Source organism: Rhinopithecus bieti, unplaced genomic scaffold (assembly GCF_001698545.2).
Source record: "Rhinopithecus bieti isolate Rb0 unplaced genomic scaffold, ASM169854v2 scaffold_29393, whole genome shotgun sequence".
Taxonomy (NCBI): domain Eukaryota; kingdom Metazoa; phylum Chordata; class Mammalia; order Primates; family Cercopithecidae; genus Rhinopithecus; species Rhinopithecus bieti.
Window position 1 is genome coordinate 1,154,364 of NW_016813642.1, and position 17,036 is coordinate 1,171,399.

Sequence of the window (17,036 nt, forward strand, 5' to 3'; positions counted from 1 at the left end):
TGGATTAGAGCCAACTGAGCTGCTAAAACAAAAGGTAACATTCATTAGAGAACCATGGCACCATGATCTCATTCTGAAGGTTAATTTTTTCTACATTAAGTGTGAATTGTCTAAAGCTTAGAAAATTGAAACTGCATAATAATGTCAAAGAAAATAATACTGACCTTATCTTAAATGTTATTACATGGAAATTTTTTTTTTAAAAACTATGAATATAGTTTATAGTTTAATATGAAATATTAAACAAAACTGTAGTAAGCAAAAAGAACTCATCGGATTCTTAATAATTTAGCTTAATTTTTTATCTCTGTAATTTTCTCCAAAATGTGGGCACCAACATCCACAACACACCTTGCTTGTTATTTTTCCTCATATCCAGTAAATGGGGAGTTTCAAAGAAGTGGGTTTTTTCTCAATAAAACATGACAATCTAAAACTGTCAACCCCCTTGATTTTTAAAGGAAATATAGGGGGAATATATTAGGTTTCACGAAGCATCTGCTAACCAAATACCAACTGACTACTTAATTCCAGGAAAGCCTTACCGCACAATTTTTGGCAACTGCGGAAGAGCTGAAAGCAAATTTTATGTTCCTTGCCCTCAGAGGTCCTCCTATACTTTCTCCCAATTGTTTCACAACATGTTAAAAGCCTGAAATAGCCAACTCAATTAAACAGGCTACAAGCATCCCCTTTGAACATATATTTGATCCTTCTTCAACATCAAGTAATACAATTAACTCATTGTCACACACTAAATCAATACACAGCAGAATAGAATGGGCAATAATCAATAACCTTAAGAAGGCAGTGGCATGGCTCAGTAAATCAAACTGTAAATGCATAACTCATATCCAGAATTAGACTATAACAAGAACATTCATAGATGCTGTCAAGAAAAACCCAGAACTGGCCATAGGAAACAACTAGGCTGTATTATTTCTGAAAAGCCAAAAAAATCAGGGAGATGGGGTTTTGATGTTTTTCCCCCTTTTCACTTGCTGGGAAAAGTACATCCTATTTCTAATCACGTCAAAAGTCTCAAACTCATAAATGAGGCAAATGCTTTTAAAAATCTTGGAGCCAGGCCAGGTGTGGTGGCTCACTCCTGTAACCCCAGCACTTTGGGAGGCAGAGACAGGCGGATTGCCTGAGGTTGGGAGTTCGAGACCACGCTGACCAACATGGAGAAACCGCGTCTCTACTAAATACAAAATTAGCCGGGCATGGTGGCACATGCCTGTAATTCCAGCTACACAGGAGGCTGAGGCAGGAGAATCACTTAAACCCGAGAGGTGGAGGCTGCGGTGAGCCAAGATCATACCATTGTACTCCAGACTGGACAACAAAAGCGAAACTCCTGTCTCAAAAATAAAAAAAAAAAATAAAAAAATCTGGGAGCGAAAACAGGACCATGTTCAATAGTAAATGGATCTCCTATCTCTGAGTGACAGTGAAAGGGAAAAAAAATAAAGCGGTGATAAACAGAGTATTAGGGATTTGGATGTTTCTTTACACATTCGAGGAAGTGAGTAGTAGATATCTGACCAATTAAGTTTTATGTAGGTATTAAAAAATAGAAAAGAATAGTGCAAATCATGAAAAAATAAACTTTAATATTTAACCTTCTAATCTGTGCAGGTACTTCACTGAATAAACAATTTTATTTCTAGAAAAGTCTTAGGTGAGTCTTTTAGGAGAAAATTTACATAAATAATACAGCATTTGAAATATCAAATATGAATTATTTATTGTAGACCAGCATAAAGCTAAATAGGATTAGTTTTAAATGAAACTAAATTTGCAAACAGATGGTTACAACTATTTTTCCATTCATAAATAACTGCATTTACAAAATGAATTTTCAAGCACAGACAATATATATACTGAATTATTCTATTAATACCTACTGGTTTAGCTAGTTGTCAAGTCATACATATGTTAAGAGGTTAAGGTGTTATTTTTCTCTTGATAACAGGTAAGTAAATAAGCTAGTATGTGCACACGTATACACATTCAAGGTAAGTCCTTTTTAATTTTTTCAAACAACACGGAGACCTATAGTGCAATATGCATAATGACATTCACTATGACCTAAGGCAAAGTTTCTCCCACAAGAGAAAGATAACTTGGACTGAATTCTGTCATTCAGATAAGAACAATACTAACGGCTACCGTTAGTATCTATGGAGTATTTACATGGAGTAAGACACTACACTAAATGATTTATAGCTAACTGATCTCATTGAATCCTCACAAATCTTGAAAGCAGATGATACTAGACTTGTTTTACAGATAAGGAAACCATAGTAAAGTTTGGGATAGTAAAGTGACTGGCACAATGTCACTAGGAAGTCACTATGGAATCAAACTCAGATCCAGCTGAATCCACGGTTTGGGCTCTTAACAAAGTCTTGATTCTTTGCCATAAAAAAAAAAAATGTTGGCTGGGAGCAGTGGCTCATGCCTGTAATCCCAGCACTTTGGGAGGCCGAGGCAGGCAGATCACGAGGTCAGGAGTTTGAGACTAGCCTTGCCAACATGGTGAAACCCTGTCTCTATTAAAGATACAAAAAATTAGCCGGGTGTGGTAGTGTGCACCTGTAGTCCCAGCTACTCGGGAGGCTGAGGCAGGAGAATCGCTTGAACCCAGGAGGTGGAGGTTGCAGTGAGCCAAGATCGTGCCATTGCACTCCAGCCTGGGTGACAGGGAAAGACTCCGTCTCAAAAAAAAAAAAAAAAAAAGTTTTACTTGCACATTTTTTCATGTGGCTTTTTGCAATTATTTCAAAGATCTAGTTTGAAGAAAATTCTAAACGTGACAACTGGGAATGAAGTGAAAACCACTGGTAGTCACATTGCCATTATTCCTGTCGCCAGTATTTATTTGCAACAAAATAATTTTTATTACAAATTTCATCCCAAAGAAAAGAGCATACAGGCCAATCTAGACATTCAGAAAATACCAAAACATAATAAAAAGTTATACTATAGCTAATGCAAACCAATGAAGAAAGCGCCCAGAGAAATGAAATGAAAGGACAAGGAATACCACTCACTTTTCCCTGTGATCAATTTAGTCTCGGACATAAAATAAGTTTGACTTACATACCAAGTTTGAATCTATATAACAATCTTTATTCTGACCTAAGGCAAAGTTCCTCCCATAAGAAGAAAGATAACTTAGACTAAACTCTGGCATTCAGATAAGAACAATCAATATTAATGGCTACCATTTACGAAGAATTTACATGGAGCATGACACTGAATTAAGTGATTTACCTAACTGATCTCATTGAATCCACATAAATTCATTTTAATTTTCTAAAATATATTTCTAATTGGCTGCCTGACTAAATTCATACAATCATGAAAAGCGCCAAAACGCAACGTGTGGCAAGAGTTTCAGGAAAGGACACTTATAACACCAGCTATTGGTATCGAAAGTTTCTGTCCAAGCTACCATTCACGCAAATGAACTGGGAAATATAAAATAATTATATTTCCCATGGAGTATTTTAAATAACATAATCAATTCTAATATCTGACATACATCTCTTAAGAGTTCAGGATTACAATCTGATAGCTACTAAATACCCAGTATGTCCAGAAATTTCATCTTCCCAAACCCATGTTTTTTGAGAGCCAACATGCTCTTTGTGCCATATCATGAACAAAATACAATCAACGATTCTTATATTTACATGGTCAAATTTTTGTCCAATTACATATAACAAAAGTCTTAGAAAGAACAGTGTGAGCTATTTTTAAATACTTCATGAAAATTAACGTACTCACACGAAAAAATTCTACCTACTAGATCTAAATATTTCAGCATTATTTAGTAATTATTACAAATAAACAAAAAATTAAAATAAACCACTGAAATTTTATCCCTAGAAAATTTCTGAAATGTAATACTCAAAATTACAAATAAGTATGACATACAATAAGATATATGAATCACTGTCAAAGAGAAGATGAATGGTTTCATCTAGATTTTAACTTAATATAGTACAACTTGCAAAGACTTACAAAGGTTTTTAAGCATATTTCTGTCTTACGAGGCATATACTGGAAACAATATAATATTAATAAATGCCTAGTAAGATGAATAAAATCTCAGCCTCTTATAAAACAATGTCTTGGGCCAGGCGCAGTGGCTCATGCCTGTAATCTCAGCGCTTTGGGAGGCCAAGGCAGGCAGATCACAAGGTCAGGAGTTTGATACCAGCCTGACCAACATGGTGAAACCCCACCTCTAGTAAAAATACAAAAATTAGCTGGGGGTGTGATGGTGCAAGCCTGTAATCCCTGCTACTCATGAGACTGAGGCAGGAGAATCACTTGAACCCGGGAGGCGGAGGTTCCAGTGAGCTGAGATCACGCCACTGCACTCCAGCCTGGGCGACAGAGTAGGACTCTGTCTCAAAAAAAAAAAGTTTCATGGTTCTATGCATTAGAAAAATAATGGTTATACTACTACTTTTGTGATTTAAAATATATTATATTTTAAGCAAAAAAAAAAGTTATGAAATGAAACACTTCCTTATCTGATGCCTTTACCTGAATTCCAAGCTTTATCTTGGAATCCTGCAATTCTCATGGGTTTTTTCTTCCCCCCCCACAGAACAGTCTATTATTCTGATTTGCTATACTGTTCATCCTCTGTCTGCGGCATGACTTAAAATTCTTCTTGACTTTAGGTTTAGACTCTGGGTTGTCAGAATACTAGTTAAAATTTTAATATAAATTTCCCACATCAAATGAGAAAATCTAAACAAGCAATTATTCAGAAGTGACTTTCTAGATTAAGAAAAAATGTGAATGAACATGTTTTAAACAGTACGGTTGCTTAAATTTAGGCAACTGAAATGATTCAACAAATACTTGCCCATATATGTACAACAGTCTAATATGTGGATTCTCTAATAATCAATATATTATATTTTTGTATATACAAGTTCACTGTATGGTGCTCCATAATCTTGCTAATTTAAACAGGTTAAAGTTAGCATAAAGATTGAAAGCATAAGCTCTGAAGACAGACTGCCTACACTGAATGTCAGTTCAGCAGCTCCCTGTGTAACCTTGTAAGGGTTAATTGTTCTTAGCTTCATTAGTTTATATAATCAATAGATGAGGATCAAATCAGGGGAATAAAATTAGCTGTTTCAACATGTGCTACCTAAAATTCAATCTGACTCAGTTTTATCTCACTGAATTACAGAAACTGATGATGAGTTTGGTATAAATCTCTTACCACACAAAAATTAGTGGTGTACTCATTCTGACTAATACAAGCATGTATAGTCTTTTACAGCACACATAATCATGGTTAAAATTCATCTGCTCCTCCTATACTGACTATGCAGCAGTTTCCAATATATTTCATAACAAACTTCTCAGACACACAGGAAGGCATTTAATGCCTACTTGTGTGTTACCTGAGCAAATCTGTGTTCTACTGGAACATTTCAAAATTAAAGACTAGAAGGGTTTTAAAGTATTTTATTATCCTATGATTATTTTAATCTTCGTTGTGCTTTTCAGAAGCTCGAAAGCTTATAATCACCACTAGTCTATCAACACCCAAAAAGGCTCTGTGTGTCATTCACCCTTACATCAGAATTGCCTATCACAATGTCTGGTAGCAGGTAATGAATGGTGAAAAGGTGAGGAAGAATGGATGATTTTTCTATAATTGAGATGAAGAAGTAGCATATATATTGGTCTGCATTTTAAAAAAATTCTTAATTAAACCTCTGGCAGAATAATGTATATTTCTGGTGAGAATCTCTCCTCTAACATTATTCATCCTTGGGGAAATACAGAAGCCAAGAATAGCTAAAAGATTCTTAAAAAAAAAAACCTCATTTTGCATCTTGTATCTCTCACTCTGCACACTGAACCCATTTTACTGTATGGTACATATTAAGCTACTACACGTTATTCATAGTTTAAAGGATTTAGAGGAGCTATTAAATAGACTCTACCATAAAAACACATACAATGTACATGACCCTAAATGTGGATGACTTTAGTTCATCAAAGTTGGGGGGGGGATGTTTTTTTGTTCTTAACATATTGGGTTTTCTTATGTAGACATTTGTTTTCAATTTATTACTCTGCTATGATTCATGGATGGCAATGTCTGGCAGTAAAAGTTCACAATGGTAAAAAAAAAAAAAAAAATCAATAAATAAACTCATAATGATAATCTTTTCTCATGGCTAGATTTAGATTTCATTAGTCTCGACTTAGCCAGGGGGAAATACAAGATAATGTGAAGAAAGATAGTTTATTCAGAGCATAGATCTCAGGTCTTTCTTAACAGGACTCTTTATATAAACAATGAATTCTTTAGTTATTTCTTTCTTCATGGTTCTTTTCTCGGTTGCCTCCCTTTAAGGATAATTGTTTTATGAAAGGCAATGTCATCTACCCAAGAGAAATCTTATTTCAAACATGATAAATTTGGCTGTTTTTCTCTAAAACCTTTTATTTTTAATTTGGCCCACTTGGTGAGCTAACTAACACTATTTAGTTATAAATGCTTCCTAGGATTGGGAGATGTTACTACTTATTTTCAGTCTATGAACGATTAGATGAGCAAAGATATTTGAAAGCAAATTAACGTCTGAATGCAGTAATATGGAAAAGAAGGAATTACAGATGTAATTTATCCATGACAAGCAGATCCTAAACACTGATTATGTCCGTATTTTTGCAGAAAATTGAAAATGATAGAAAAGCTTCCCAGCTTTTCTGACTTTAATTTTCCAAGTTTTACTTTGTGTAATTTACTGTCAACTATTAACAGCAGATGCTTCTTGCCTTATTTGAGAACAGCCTGGACTTAAGTATAAGTGTTTCTGAAATCCAGAAGCCTATACACTAGGTCTGAATTTTATGCAGAGAGAAAAATTCTAACTTAAGATACTGGACTCATATTGGGTCTGGAGAAAACAAGGTCTTGGATCTTAACCTCATATTAACATAAACTAAAATATAAATATTGCTTAATAAATCTAGACAGCTTCAGAAGAATTTTGCTGGACCTAAAATTGTGATCTAGGGTTAAAATACAGGTGGTTACCAAGTGACCCATGATGATTCAGGGACAGCTGCCACAGTCTGGTGTGGCCTGTGGCTATGTGAAGTCTCTTATTGGGGATTCCCTCTAGTTCTTTTATTCCCACTTGTGGTGTCATAATTAATAGTGTGAGAGAAAGGGCAGGGGAAAAAGGAAAGATAAACCACCAGAGCCATTTCTTTCTCTCTTCCTCAAGTATCTCTTTCACTGACTCTGCAACTGCTGTCGAGAAACTTCCCCCTCCTGACCATTGCCAACACCACTTAAACTACTAGTCTCCCTGTTAGTAACCAGCTCCTTGAGGACTGTGTTATTAATTGCCTCCCTAAAGTTTGACATAGGAAGTACATAAGTTATATTACTTAAATTGAATCCTTTTCACCTCCTAATGGTTTTCTTCCTCACATCTGAGTTTTTATACCTGGTCTCTTGACCATATCCTATGATTAAATGCCAAAAAAAACAAAACAAAAATTGAGTTTGATACTTTTACGATCTACCTGTTTCCCCATCGTTACTAGTATCCAGAAAACAACAGCAACAACCACACACTTGAAAATTTCAGAGCAGAGGAAGACTGGGGAGAAGCTGCAGTAGACAGGGCCCAGGATCAATAAGCACTACACTCAAAAAACAGGCAGGCTGAGTCCTCAGAAAACTGGGGGTCACTTGGAAGACATATTGATGACAACTTCCCACCCTAAAGGTTACACATGTGGGAAGCTTTGGACTCCAGCTCCTCACTGCATACCCTGTCTTGCTGATTCTAAGCAAATGCCCTGTTGAAGACTAGCTTCAGGAAACAGAAGCAGCCCAAAGTTAAAGCTGGGGAAAACAGCACTGGCTCACAGCACGAGTTCCAGGTGTTTGGGAGAGGCCAACTCCCCTGAACTAGGCAAGTTGAATTTCTGGAACCCTAAACTGAAATTTAAAATACATCTTTGCCATAGAAATAGTTTGACAAAAGCAGTTGGGGTCTGTGACTCCAGTAGTTCTCAAGATTTATGATAAGATAACACTTCTATGGAGCCTCTTGGGTTTAATTAATAACCAGGGTTTCCAAGGTACTGTTTATACTGAACTATATAACTCAAGCATCCTCTGGGCTACTTTGGCTTCTCAGGGTTGACCTGATGACTTAATCACCTTGCTTCTGTGGAAAAACACTTTCTAAACAATTAAAACTTTTGAATATGGCTTTTTATGCGCTGAGGAGGCAGCTATATAGTTTATACAGTGACTACTTATCTAAGATGATTCATTTAAAATTTTTCCTATATGGCCATATATTTTTACAACAGATACAACATCTTTGAAAGTTGGTGGAAGCATTCTTTCTGCTATTTTGGGTTCACTCCTTGACTCATTTGTTGACTTAAAATACAGTGATTACTTCTGAGTACTTACTGTTTTAGGCCCTGTACTATAAATTTGTCTTGGATATTCATTTTTATTCTTAAGTACTGCTGTTAGTTATGTTTTCTTTGTCGAATCCTTAGAATACGCATATGTAAATTAAGAAGCAGTGTTTTCCAGCAAACATAACGAAACAATTAAGAGCAGACTGTGAAATCAGATTACGAGGCTTCAAGTCCACATATTACTACTGACCTTGCATGTATTACCTAACTTCTCTGTATTTCAGTGTGCCCATCTATGAAATGGAAGTAATACCAGCAACTATCTCGATGAGATTTTACAGGGACAAAATACCATGAAAAAATGAAAAGCACTGAAAATACTGATTGATATATATTAAGCTTCAATAAATGTTAACTCATCTTGTTATTTTACTCCATACAGAAAAAATTAGAAAGTATATTTGTGGAAGCAGCAGAAATACAAATCAGAGTAAGTACAGATTCTTTTGTCTTATAAAATCATTTGGGACCTGTTTCATGACAGGGCATTTCTGCTATATTCCAGTTATAAAAATGTGACTGTGTATATAAATACGAACAGCAGGCTGGGCGCGGTGGCTCACGCCTGTAATCCCAGCATGTTGGAAGGCCAAGGTGGGCTGATCACCTCAGGTCAAGAGTTCAAGCCCAGTCTGGCCAACACGGTGAAACCCTGTCTCTACTAAAAATGCAAAAATTAGCTGGGCGTGGTGATACACGCCTGTAGGACTAACTACTCGGGAGGCTGAGGCAAGAGAATTGCTTGAATGTGGGAGGCGAAGGTTACAATGAGCTGAGATCCCACCACTGCACTCAAGCCTGGGCAACAGGGTAAGAATCTGTCTCAAATAAATAGATAAATAAGTACAGTTATAAGAAGATAAAAAATGAAGCTGTTTTAGTTTTCTCTATAAGGAAAAATAAATCCATCTGTGATATGCCAGGTTTTACTTACTAAATAACCAAGACAGGAGAAGTGATGACAAGTTTGTCAAGATGAGAAGATCTCAGTTTCTCTTCAAAAGTGGTCTCTCCTCAACCACCTCCCTTACCCAGATGCTTTTCAGAGAGATTTACTTAATTCTGGAAGTTTTATGAGGGAAAAAATAATCACTCTTTTATTCCAGAAATGGCCCTCCTGAACATCCATTTCCATTCTCCTCTTCTGTCTTACCTACCAGATGCCTGATTTTAATCAAGGCAACAGTTTTTTAAAATAATAAACAAAACAAAACAAACATACAAAAAAATACTTCCTAGCAATCCCTGCTACCAAAATCAGTCAATAAGAGACCGAAAAATTGCTGGGTGAAGCTCAGAGAACCTTTGCTTAAAAAGAGCCTGGCTGGGCTGAGTTACAGTGTCTTGCCTTTTCTGCGTCCTGTGTCCTATACTAAGGATACGATGGCTGACACTGCAGTGGCCACATTGTAATTTTGAAATAATCCTAAAGTTGGAAGCCATGTGCTCCTCAGGAACTAAGAGAGAAGGAACCTGAGTTCCAATGACTATAGAGTCACCAAATAGACCTAGACAACTGACTGAAATATACACCCCTAATTTGTTTATGCCAAATGCTGGGGATGGGGGAGGTATCTCTGTTATGCAAAGCTGAATCTAATTTTTCACAGACAAAATCTCTAAATCACTTCTGTGTGACCATGGAAAGACATGCATAAGATCTGAACCAACAGTTCTGAAGATGGACAATTAGCTGGAAAGAACTCAGAGATAACAAAACAAGAAAAGTAATGGTCAGAGATGGCCAAGGCCCTCAGGAATCCAGAGGACAAACAACCTGTCAACCAAATTAGAAGATATCAGGGGTTATACTATTTAGTAATTATCAGGAATTTTCAAAACATAAGCTCACAGCATAGAAAGTTTTATCACTAGCAAAAAAATCAAACTTTATCTCAAAGTGAAAATATTTCAAACATGTGCCAAAAATGTAGGGATGATGCTGTAAGTAGATGTGCATTTGATGATACTTGTATAAGAAACAGTATTAAATAAAAACTCTGTAGTTGTTGTTAGTATATTATAAATGAGAAATCAGCATAAGAAGTCCTCACTAGAATCAAGCTTTTTTACAGTAAAATTCATGAAGAAATTACTATTCTAATAATCTATTATACTTCAAACAACTCAGAATTTCTATCAAGCCTTTCCAGGTGCTTTTACTTAAGTTGCTACATGCTAATAACGATCATTAGTGCTAAATCAAAGGCCATCTATCTAGTTACCCACTTCTACTGGCAGTCACGATTTTTGGCCTAGCTGTTAACATGGAAAATTGCTCACCTATCTAAAAGCACAGGATGTAGTACTGCTGAAGTTAAAAAAAAAAAAAAAAAAAAAAAATTTCTTCAATAGGATCTCTTTGTAAGAAAATAAGAAGCTTTGTCTAAGTCTGTGGGAAGGCAGAGACATTGCTCAGCATGAAAGGTAACGGATTAGCAATGTTGATAGCTGAAATCCTCTACTTATCCTTGGCAAAGAAAATGACAAGATAAGCTTCCCAAACTAGGTCCCTAGGTATCTGTGCTAGGTCTGAGAAACATTCCATTTCTCACCTTTCACGTGAACTGGGCGTATGTCATACAGTTCTTCAAAAGACAATTCACCCCACACAGCACTGTCTCTTTTAAGTGAGAAACAGCCTTATACATGAAATTGTTTCAAGGCCACTGCATGGAATTTTGAGTAGCTTCAGACATCTGAATTACAATGAAACTGAATTCAGCTGTAAGTGCCACATTGCTTGAGGTCTAAATTGTGTTTAGTTTATCACACTCACACAGTGAAGCAAGATTTCATGAGAAAAAAAGTAGAAGCAGTGTATCAAAATCTTATAATATGAAGCAAAATAACTAGTTCTAGAATTACAGCAGCAGGTAGCTTGATTCAAAACATGGTTTAAAATTTATCTAACAGTCTAAAAAACCTTTACTCATTAAAAAAAAAGTTTTCTAAAAAAGTTCTAACAATATAAACAGGCAAATGAATACAATTACTAGTCTCACCAAAGCAACTGCAGCTATTGAGAATTTCATTAAAGAAAGGTTTATGTCAGAGTTGATGACACTGCAGCATATTCACAAGGTATTCTTTACAAAGTTGTGAAGTTTCTGCTTAGGGAGCTTTTATATGAAACACACTGCTGTGCAGGTTATGCCTTATGGTTAGTTCATCTCCAGAGTCATTAGGAGAAAACAAGGAAGTGATATGTCAATCTGTCACGGAAAAACACATTGAATATATGTGCCAGCACAGTATATATAATAATCTGTCAAAGTTTTAATACATGGGAGATACCAGTGGTAAAAACCAAAAAACAAAAACAATTCCTGGTAACACTCCTTCCAATTAGGACCCTACTAGATCAAAATTTTGATTGAAAATTGCATATTTAGCCTAAAACTGGCAGATATTTTATCAGGATTATCAGTGAAACTCACTTTTAAAATACGATGAAAAGTCTATGCCTGGGGCTTAGAAAGAACAGCAGCATCACAGGCAATTTCTGGACTGAGCGTAAACCACGCTAGCAACAGACCATCTTCTAAAATTTAACTATAAACACCTTTGGGACTACTCCATCATGTCTAGTTATGCCACTCCAATCCATATGTGACCATCTGGATACTTGATTTGCCTTACTGATTTTGAGTGTTTTAGTTGTTCATTCACCTGTATGTACATATATTTGTGTGCCCTCTAATACCTAATTTCCATACTTCATATATTCTGCTAAGTCTGCAGAGGCTCTTTAAAACTGTTCTCAGTGTCCTTGATTCTATGCCACTTTGCAGTGGAATCTGATCTCAAATTTGTCTATGATAAATCTGATCAGGGGTGCTATTTATAGATAGATATCATTGTATATAGCGAAAATAAATTTTAATTATCTTAAATAAAATTGCTCAATTTGATAAAGGAACAAGTGACTAAAGTTTTCAAAGGTAAAAGAATTTTGCTAGATTTTTTGCTAGAATTTTGCTAAACAGTAAATATAAAGGTTACATTCTCTTCCTCCCATCCCTAGTACCTGAAAATGAACAGGTATTTGAAATAGAATTCAGTAAACAATAAGTCTATTTCTGTTGATCATATCGTAAAAGTTTTTTTTTTTGAGGGTATAAATAACTTGGCAAATATTAAAATACATTCTGTAGGCTTTCTTTACATTGACTCCCTAAATTTTAGTTGAGAGCTCATGACTGAATAGGCAATTTGTCACTAAGTATTATTTGAAACATCATTTCTGAAATATAATTTTCTAATGGTGGCGTGCAGTGTTAATATTTTTCTTTCCTTTTTTCCTAAATCTTTCACAAGCCATAGGGGAACATAATCCTCTTTGGCATCAAATAATGCACCTTTGCAAATGTTCTGGGTTTCTGAAATAGCTAATACACCTAAATCTATAGTTTGTAAGCAATTTAAGTCTCAGATTGAATATATACTTAAACTATTATAAATTAAAACTACAATTGTAAAAGGAAAATTGGAGAAATTAAGTATTTAGATTGTTTATATACTAGCACACACTATTACAGCTTTTGCTCTTTTATTGTTCTCATTCTAATATTCTTAATAAATACCTACATTCCTTGTTATCATCTATTCTCATTTTACTTAGCAATAGATTTATTACAATATAGAATTCTACATTTTCATATGGTATATTTAAACCTAATTATTTAAACCTTAAAATCATCAGTATGCAACTAAAATACTATCAGCTAATTTTCTTCCCATTATCTTTGTAACATACCAATTGACTTCTTTTACATAAATGAGTATTTTCTTGAACTGTTTGACTTCTGTCTTTTTAATGAAATAAATTCTCCTCTTCTAACTAGAAGTCTGCTATTAACGTAAGTCACCTGGGAGCCTGGCCAAAGTCTGAAGCAGCACAGCTGAAGGGTACAGCCATTTCATAGGGTCCTCTCAGAGAGTATTTGGTTTGCTTTCCTAACTTTCTAAAAATAGTAGATTACACAGGCCACCTCCATCTCATGGCTCAAGAACTCAGAAAAGGCTGGACTATGGATTTAAGCAATACACAGGACACATTTTATTAAAGAAGTCAGGATATTACAAGTTTTCTAAATTTTTTTCCGTTTACTCTGTGAGAGAATGCAAATGATCTAGCGGTTACTGGCATGGAAACCTCATAACGCTCCCAAATTTCAGAACTTCAAGCATGAGTCATACAGTTACTTTAACAGTTTTAAAATATGTTTTTGATCTATTTTAGCCACAAGACTGAATACAAGAGGACTGCTATCTGAAGGGAGGGATTCTAAATACTGTACAAAGAATCACATGTGTCAGTTATAAATACATACACACACACACAACAAACATGTTTTTTAACATAAATGCTTAATTGCATATTCAAAATTGTTTTAATTCTTAACATAGTTATTTTACTAACATTTAAGAAGCCTTTTTCCTGGGTATGAAGCTCCATCATAAATAAATTTGTGGGGTTTTTTCCTCTTATTCAAATTTAAAATATTTTACCAAGATTTAGACACTGTGATTTAAATTTAAATTAAATTCAGTTTATCTTAGAAAGACAAAGAAAAAGGACAAAGTTTGCATCGATTAGCTGCTGTAATGAGTTCATTTCATAAATACATTTAAAATCTTGAAATTATTTAAAGGCCTTGATGTGGCAGTTGAATCTTGTTAACCACACAGCATGGCATTAAGCAACCTTGCTGCTTTACTCAAAAAGGGACTGTTCTGTGGCCGTAAGTGAGTAGCAACTAAAAAGAAAAATATTTTGAGATGGAAAAGTAGCAACTGAATATTAATGTTTCACAATGCTTCCAAATGTTGTAAGGGCAGGTCTTCTGTGAAACCACTCAATGTCACGGCAAAATTTAATGTCCTTCACTTTGCAGCTACGTGTGCACCATCAACTGTCTGTAGGATTAAAAATTGGATTTACTATTAATTGGGTCAAAACAGAGTTACTTATGGCCACAGCTGGTTACCGACAAGAGTAATTAGCTCTCTGCCCCTCATTTTATGGGTCTCAGTCTCTAATTACACCTGAATTCAGCCGGCATGAATTTAGGAATACACATTCACGGAGGTACAACCACTGTGCCCTTCACTGATGCCTCTCAAAGGAAAGGCTGAAGAAAGTCTCAATGGGAGTTTATGACTTTTGCTTATTGATCTTTAGGACTATGACATTAAAAATAATCTAATATTTTAAAATATTTTTGTTGTTAATACCTCCTTTCTGTTCAACTCTAAAGATCATGTTCTTGGAACCTTTGCCAAAAACTTTAGCAAAATGAACAGCCTAAACTGGACCAGGAAACAATGAACTGAAACAATTAACTCATAACTCACCCTGATGTTATTAAAGAAAAGATCATTATAGCACTATATATTTGTAAAGACAAGATGGACCTATGAGACTTTTACTTCTCTACATATGTAGAAGTGATAGTGTCTTCTCAAAGCTTCAAAGAATTAAATTAGGACATTAATATTCAAAAGCAATTTGATTAAACCAAGTAGGTTGAAAGTACCCAGGAACACATTTCTAGTCTTGACCTTGTGTGTCAAAATAAAAACATTTATGTTATCTTTTAAAAGACTCATTTTCAAATATGATACCTGAATTACAAATCCAATGACATTTTGAATGCCAAGAAATACTAAAGTAAATATTTTAGTATTATGGTGCTCACAAAAGCTAACTTTTAACATTTCTAGCTAAGACTATTACAAATAAAAATATAATCACGATCTAACAGAAAATAAACTACTAAGTTAATTCACTTTAGAATTTTGAAGCTGGAAAATCCAATAAACAATAGTACTTATGAGTTTCTACTTATTTATAAAACTCACATTCAACAAAGTTTGTCCCTCAGGTAAGGTGCTGCAGCAGCAGTTCAGCACCTTACTTCTAGTTGTATTTTCCACAAAATGCATGGCTCTGGCCTTAAAATGCCCACAAAAAAAAAGAAAATCCAAAATGTCAAAATATTAAAAGAGTAAAAAGTCTATCCAAGTTTAGCTGATTTTAAATCTGCTTCTCTTTTGCAACTGTACAATGCCTTTACCAACAAATAAAAATCATCTTCATTCAGCTATTGCCATGGCCTTACATATAATATATGCATTGGCTAAACACTCACATGTAGCTACATTTACCATTTCCAGGGACAGACACTCACTTTGCCATTACTAAATGAAAAATATGTCAACACTTTCTGCTCTAGCAAAACAAAAACACGGAGTGAAAGGACTGATAAAGTTATTCATAACAAAGTTTGGCCAGACTTGATTCTGTTGCTTCTCATAAAGTTCCCCAGCCCAACATCATCAACACACTATAACTAAACTATGAACAAAGCAATCCATAATCCCAAATGCAGAGAACTGTATGTCCATATCCCCCTTATTCAATCATTGAATATCCTTAAAAGAATATAATAGTTACTCACTTTCAATGAATCAAAGCAGGCGATTACTCGTCCATTTTCAACTTGGCAGCTTTTCGAAGGATGTGCAAATTTACATTCCGTGTCTGGCCGTGAGCAAGTCCCCCTCTGGAACTCTCTACATACTTCCAGTGTTAGCCATTTTGTGTCCCGAATTGGTGTGACACTAACAGCCATGTTTAGATTTTACAGGTAGTTAAATGTTTCAGTGAAACCAACAAACCCAACCCCCCAAAAAAAGAGCAATAACCAAAAAAAAAAAGCTGAACTGATGATGAAAATGTCCCCTCAAAATACTTTTCCCCACTCCCTGCTTTAAAAGTACATGGAAAATTGTGTCGTCAATATCAAGGAAAAGATCTCCCACTAGAAATTCACAGCATGAAACTGTTAATTCAAAGAGGTTTTGGTTTTTAGAGAAATACTAGGATTGTAAGTAGATGAACGTTTAAAAGTAGGGCCTGGTATCAGCCTTGTGCTCTCAGTAACCCCTTCCCAGTGCCAATTTGGAGCCCAAAATGCAAGCATGAAAACGTGGCAGACCCTTTGACACCGAATTTCCAAGCTGCTTTCAGCAAAGTTGTCTGAAAGGGAATCTCCTCACAGCTGAATTTGCAATGGAGTTTGGTGGTGCAATCGGTATTGATTAGTTTGGCATAGACAGATGCAGCAGTTTAGAGCAAAATCGAGAAAATGATTTTTTTTTTTCCTCCTTGATTTCCTGGCAGAAGATATCTTACTTTTTCAGCAAACTTTTCTTTTAACACTAAAGCAGCCTAGGGCAATGCCAGATACTTAGAGCTTTTCTCTTGATTATAAGTAGAAATGGGGGTGTCTGGGCTAGAGGTGGAGGGTGGATGTGCTGTCGTCACAGTCTAGCTGGCAGCAAGCAAGGCAAAAGCAGAGACTGCTCTAGAAGCGGTTCCAAGCAGCAGAGACGTCAGGAAAGGCACTTCTTAGTACCAACCTGTAGAAAAAAGAGATAGGTTAAGATTTACTAAGTAGCACTTCACTGATGTCCTACAGTATCACAACCTTGCCATGTGATACCAGACT

The 17,036-nt window shown here is 35.4% G+C and overlaps 1 protein-coding gene across 26 annotated transcripts in view; it reads right to left on the minus strand.

The window, feature by feature from the left end:
* Positions 1-17,036, minus strand: part of MBNL1 (muscleblind like splicing regulator 1) — a 219,033-nt gene that overhangs the window by 149,495 nt on the left and 52,502 nt on the right. For 16 of the 26 annotated variants that reach the window (XM_017848825.1, XM_017848839.1, XM_017848836.1 and 13 more), the window contains exon 2: positions 15,984-16,947. The exons of 9 other annotated variants lie outside the window; for them this stretch is intronic. In XM_017848825.1, the coding sequence (XP_017704314.1) occupies positions 15,984-16,157 (174 nt within the window). In that variant the 5' untranslated portion in view covers positions 16,158-16,947. The remainder of the gene's footprint in view (positions 1-15,983; positions 16,948-17,036) is intronic. One more of the 26 variants, XM_017848846.1, reaches the window with a different exon arrangement.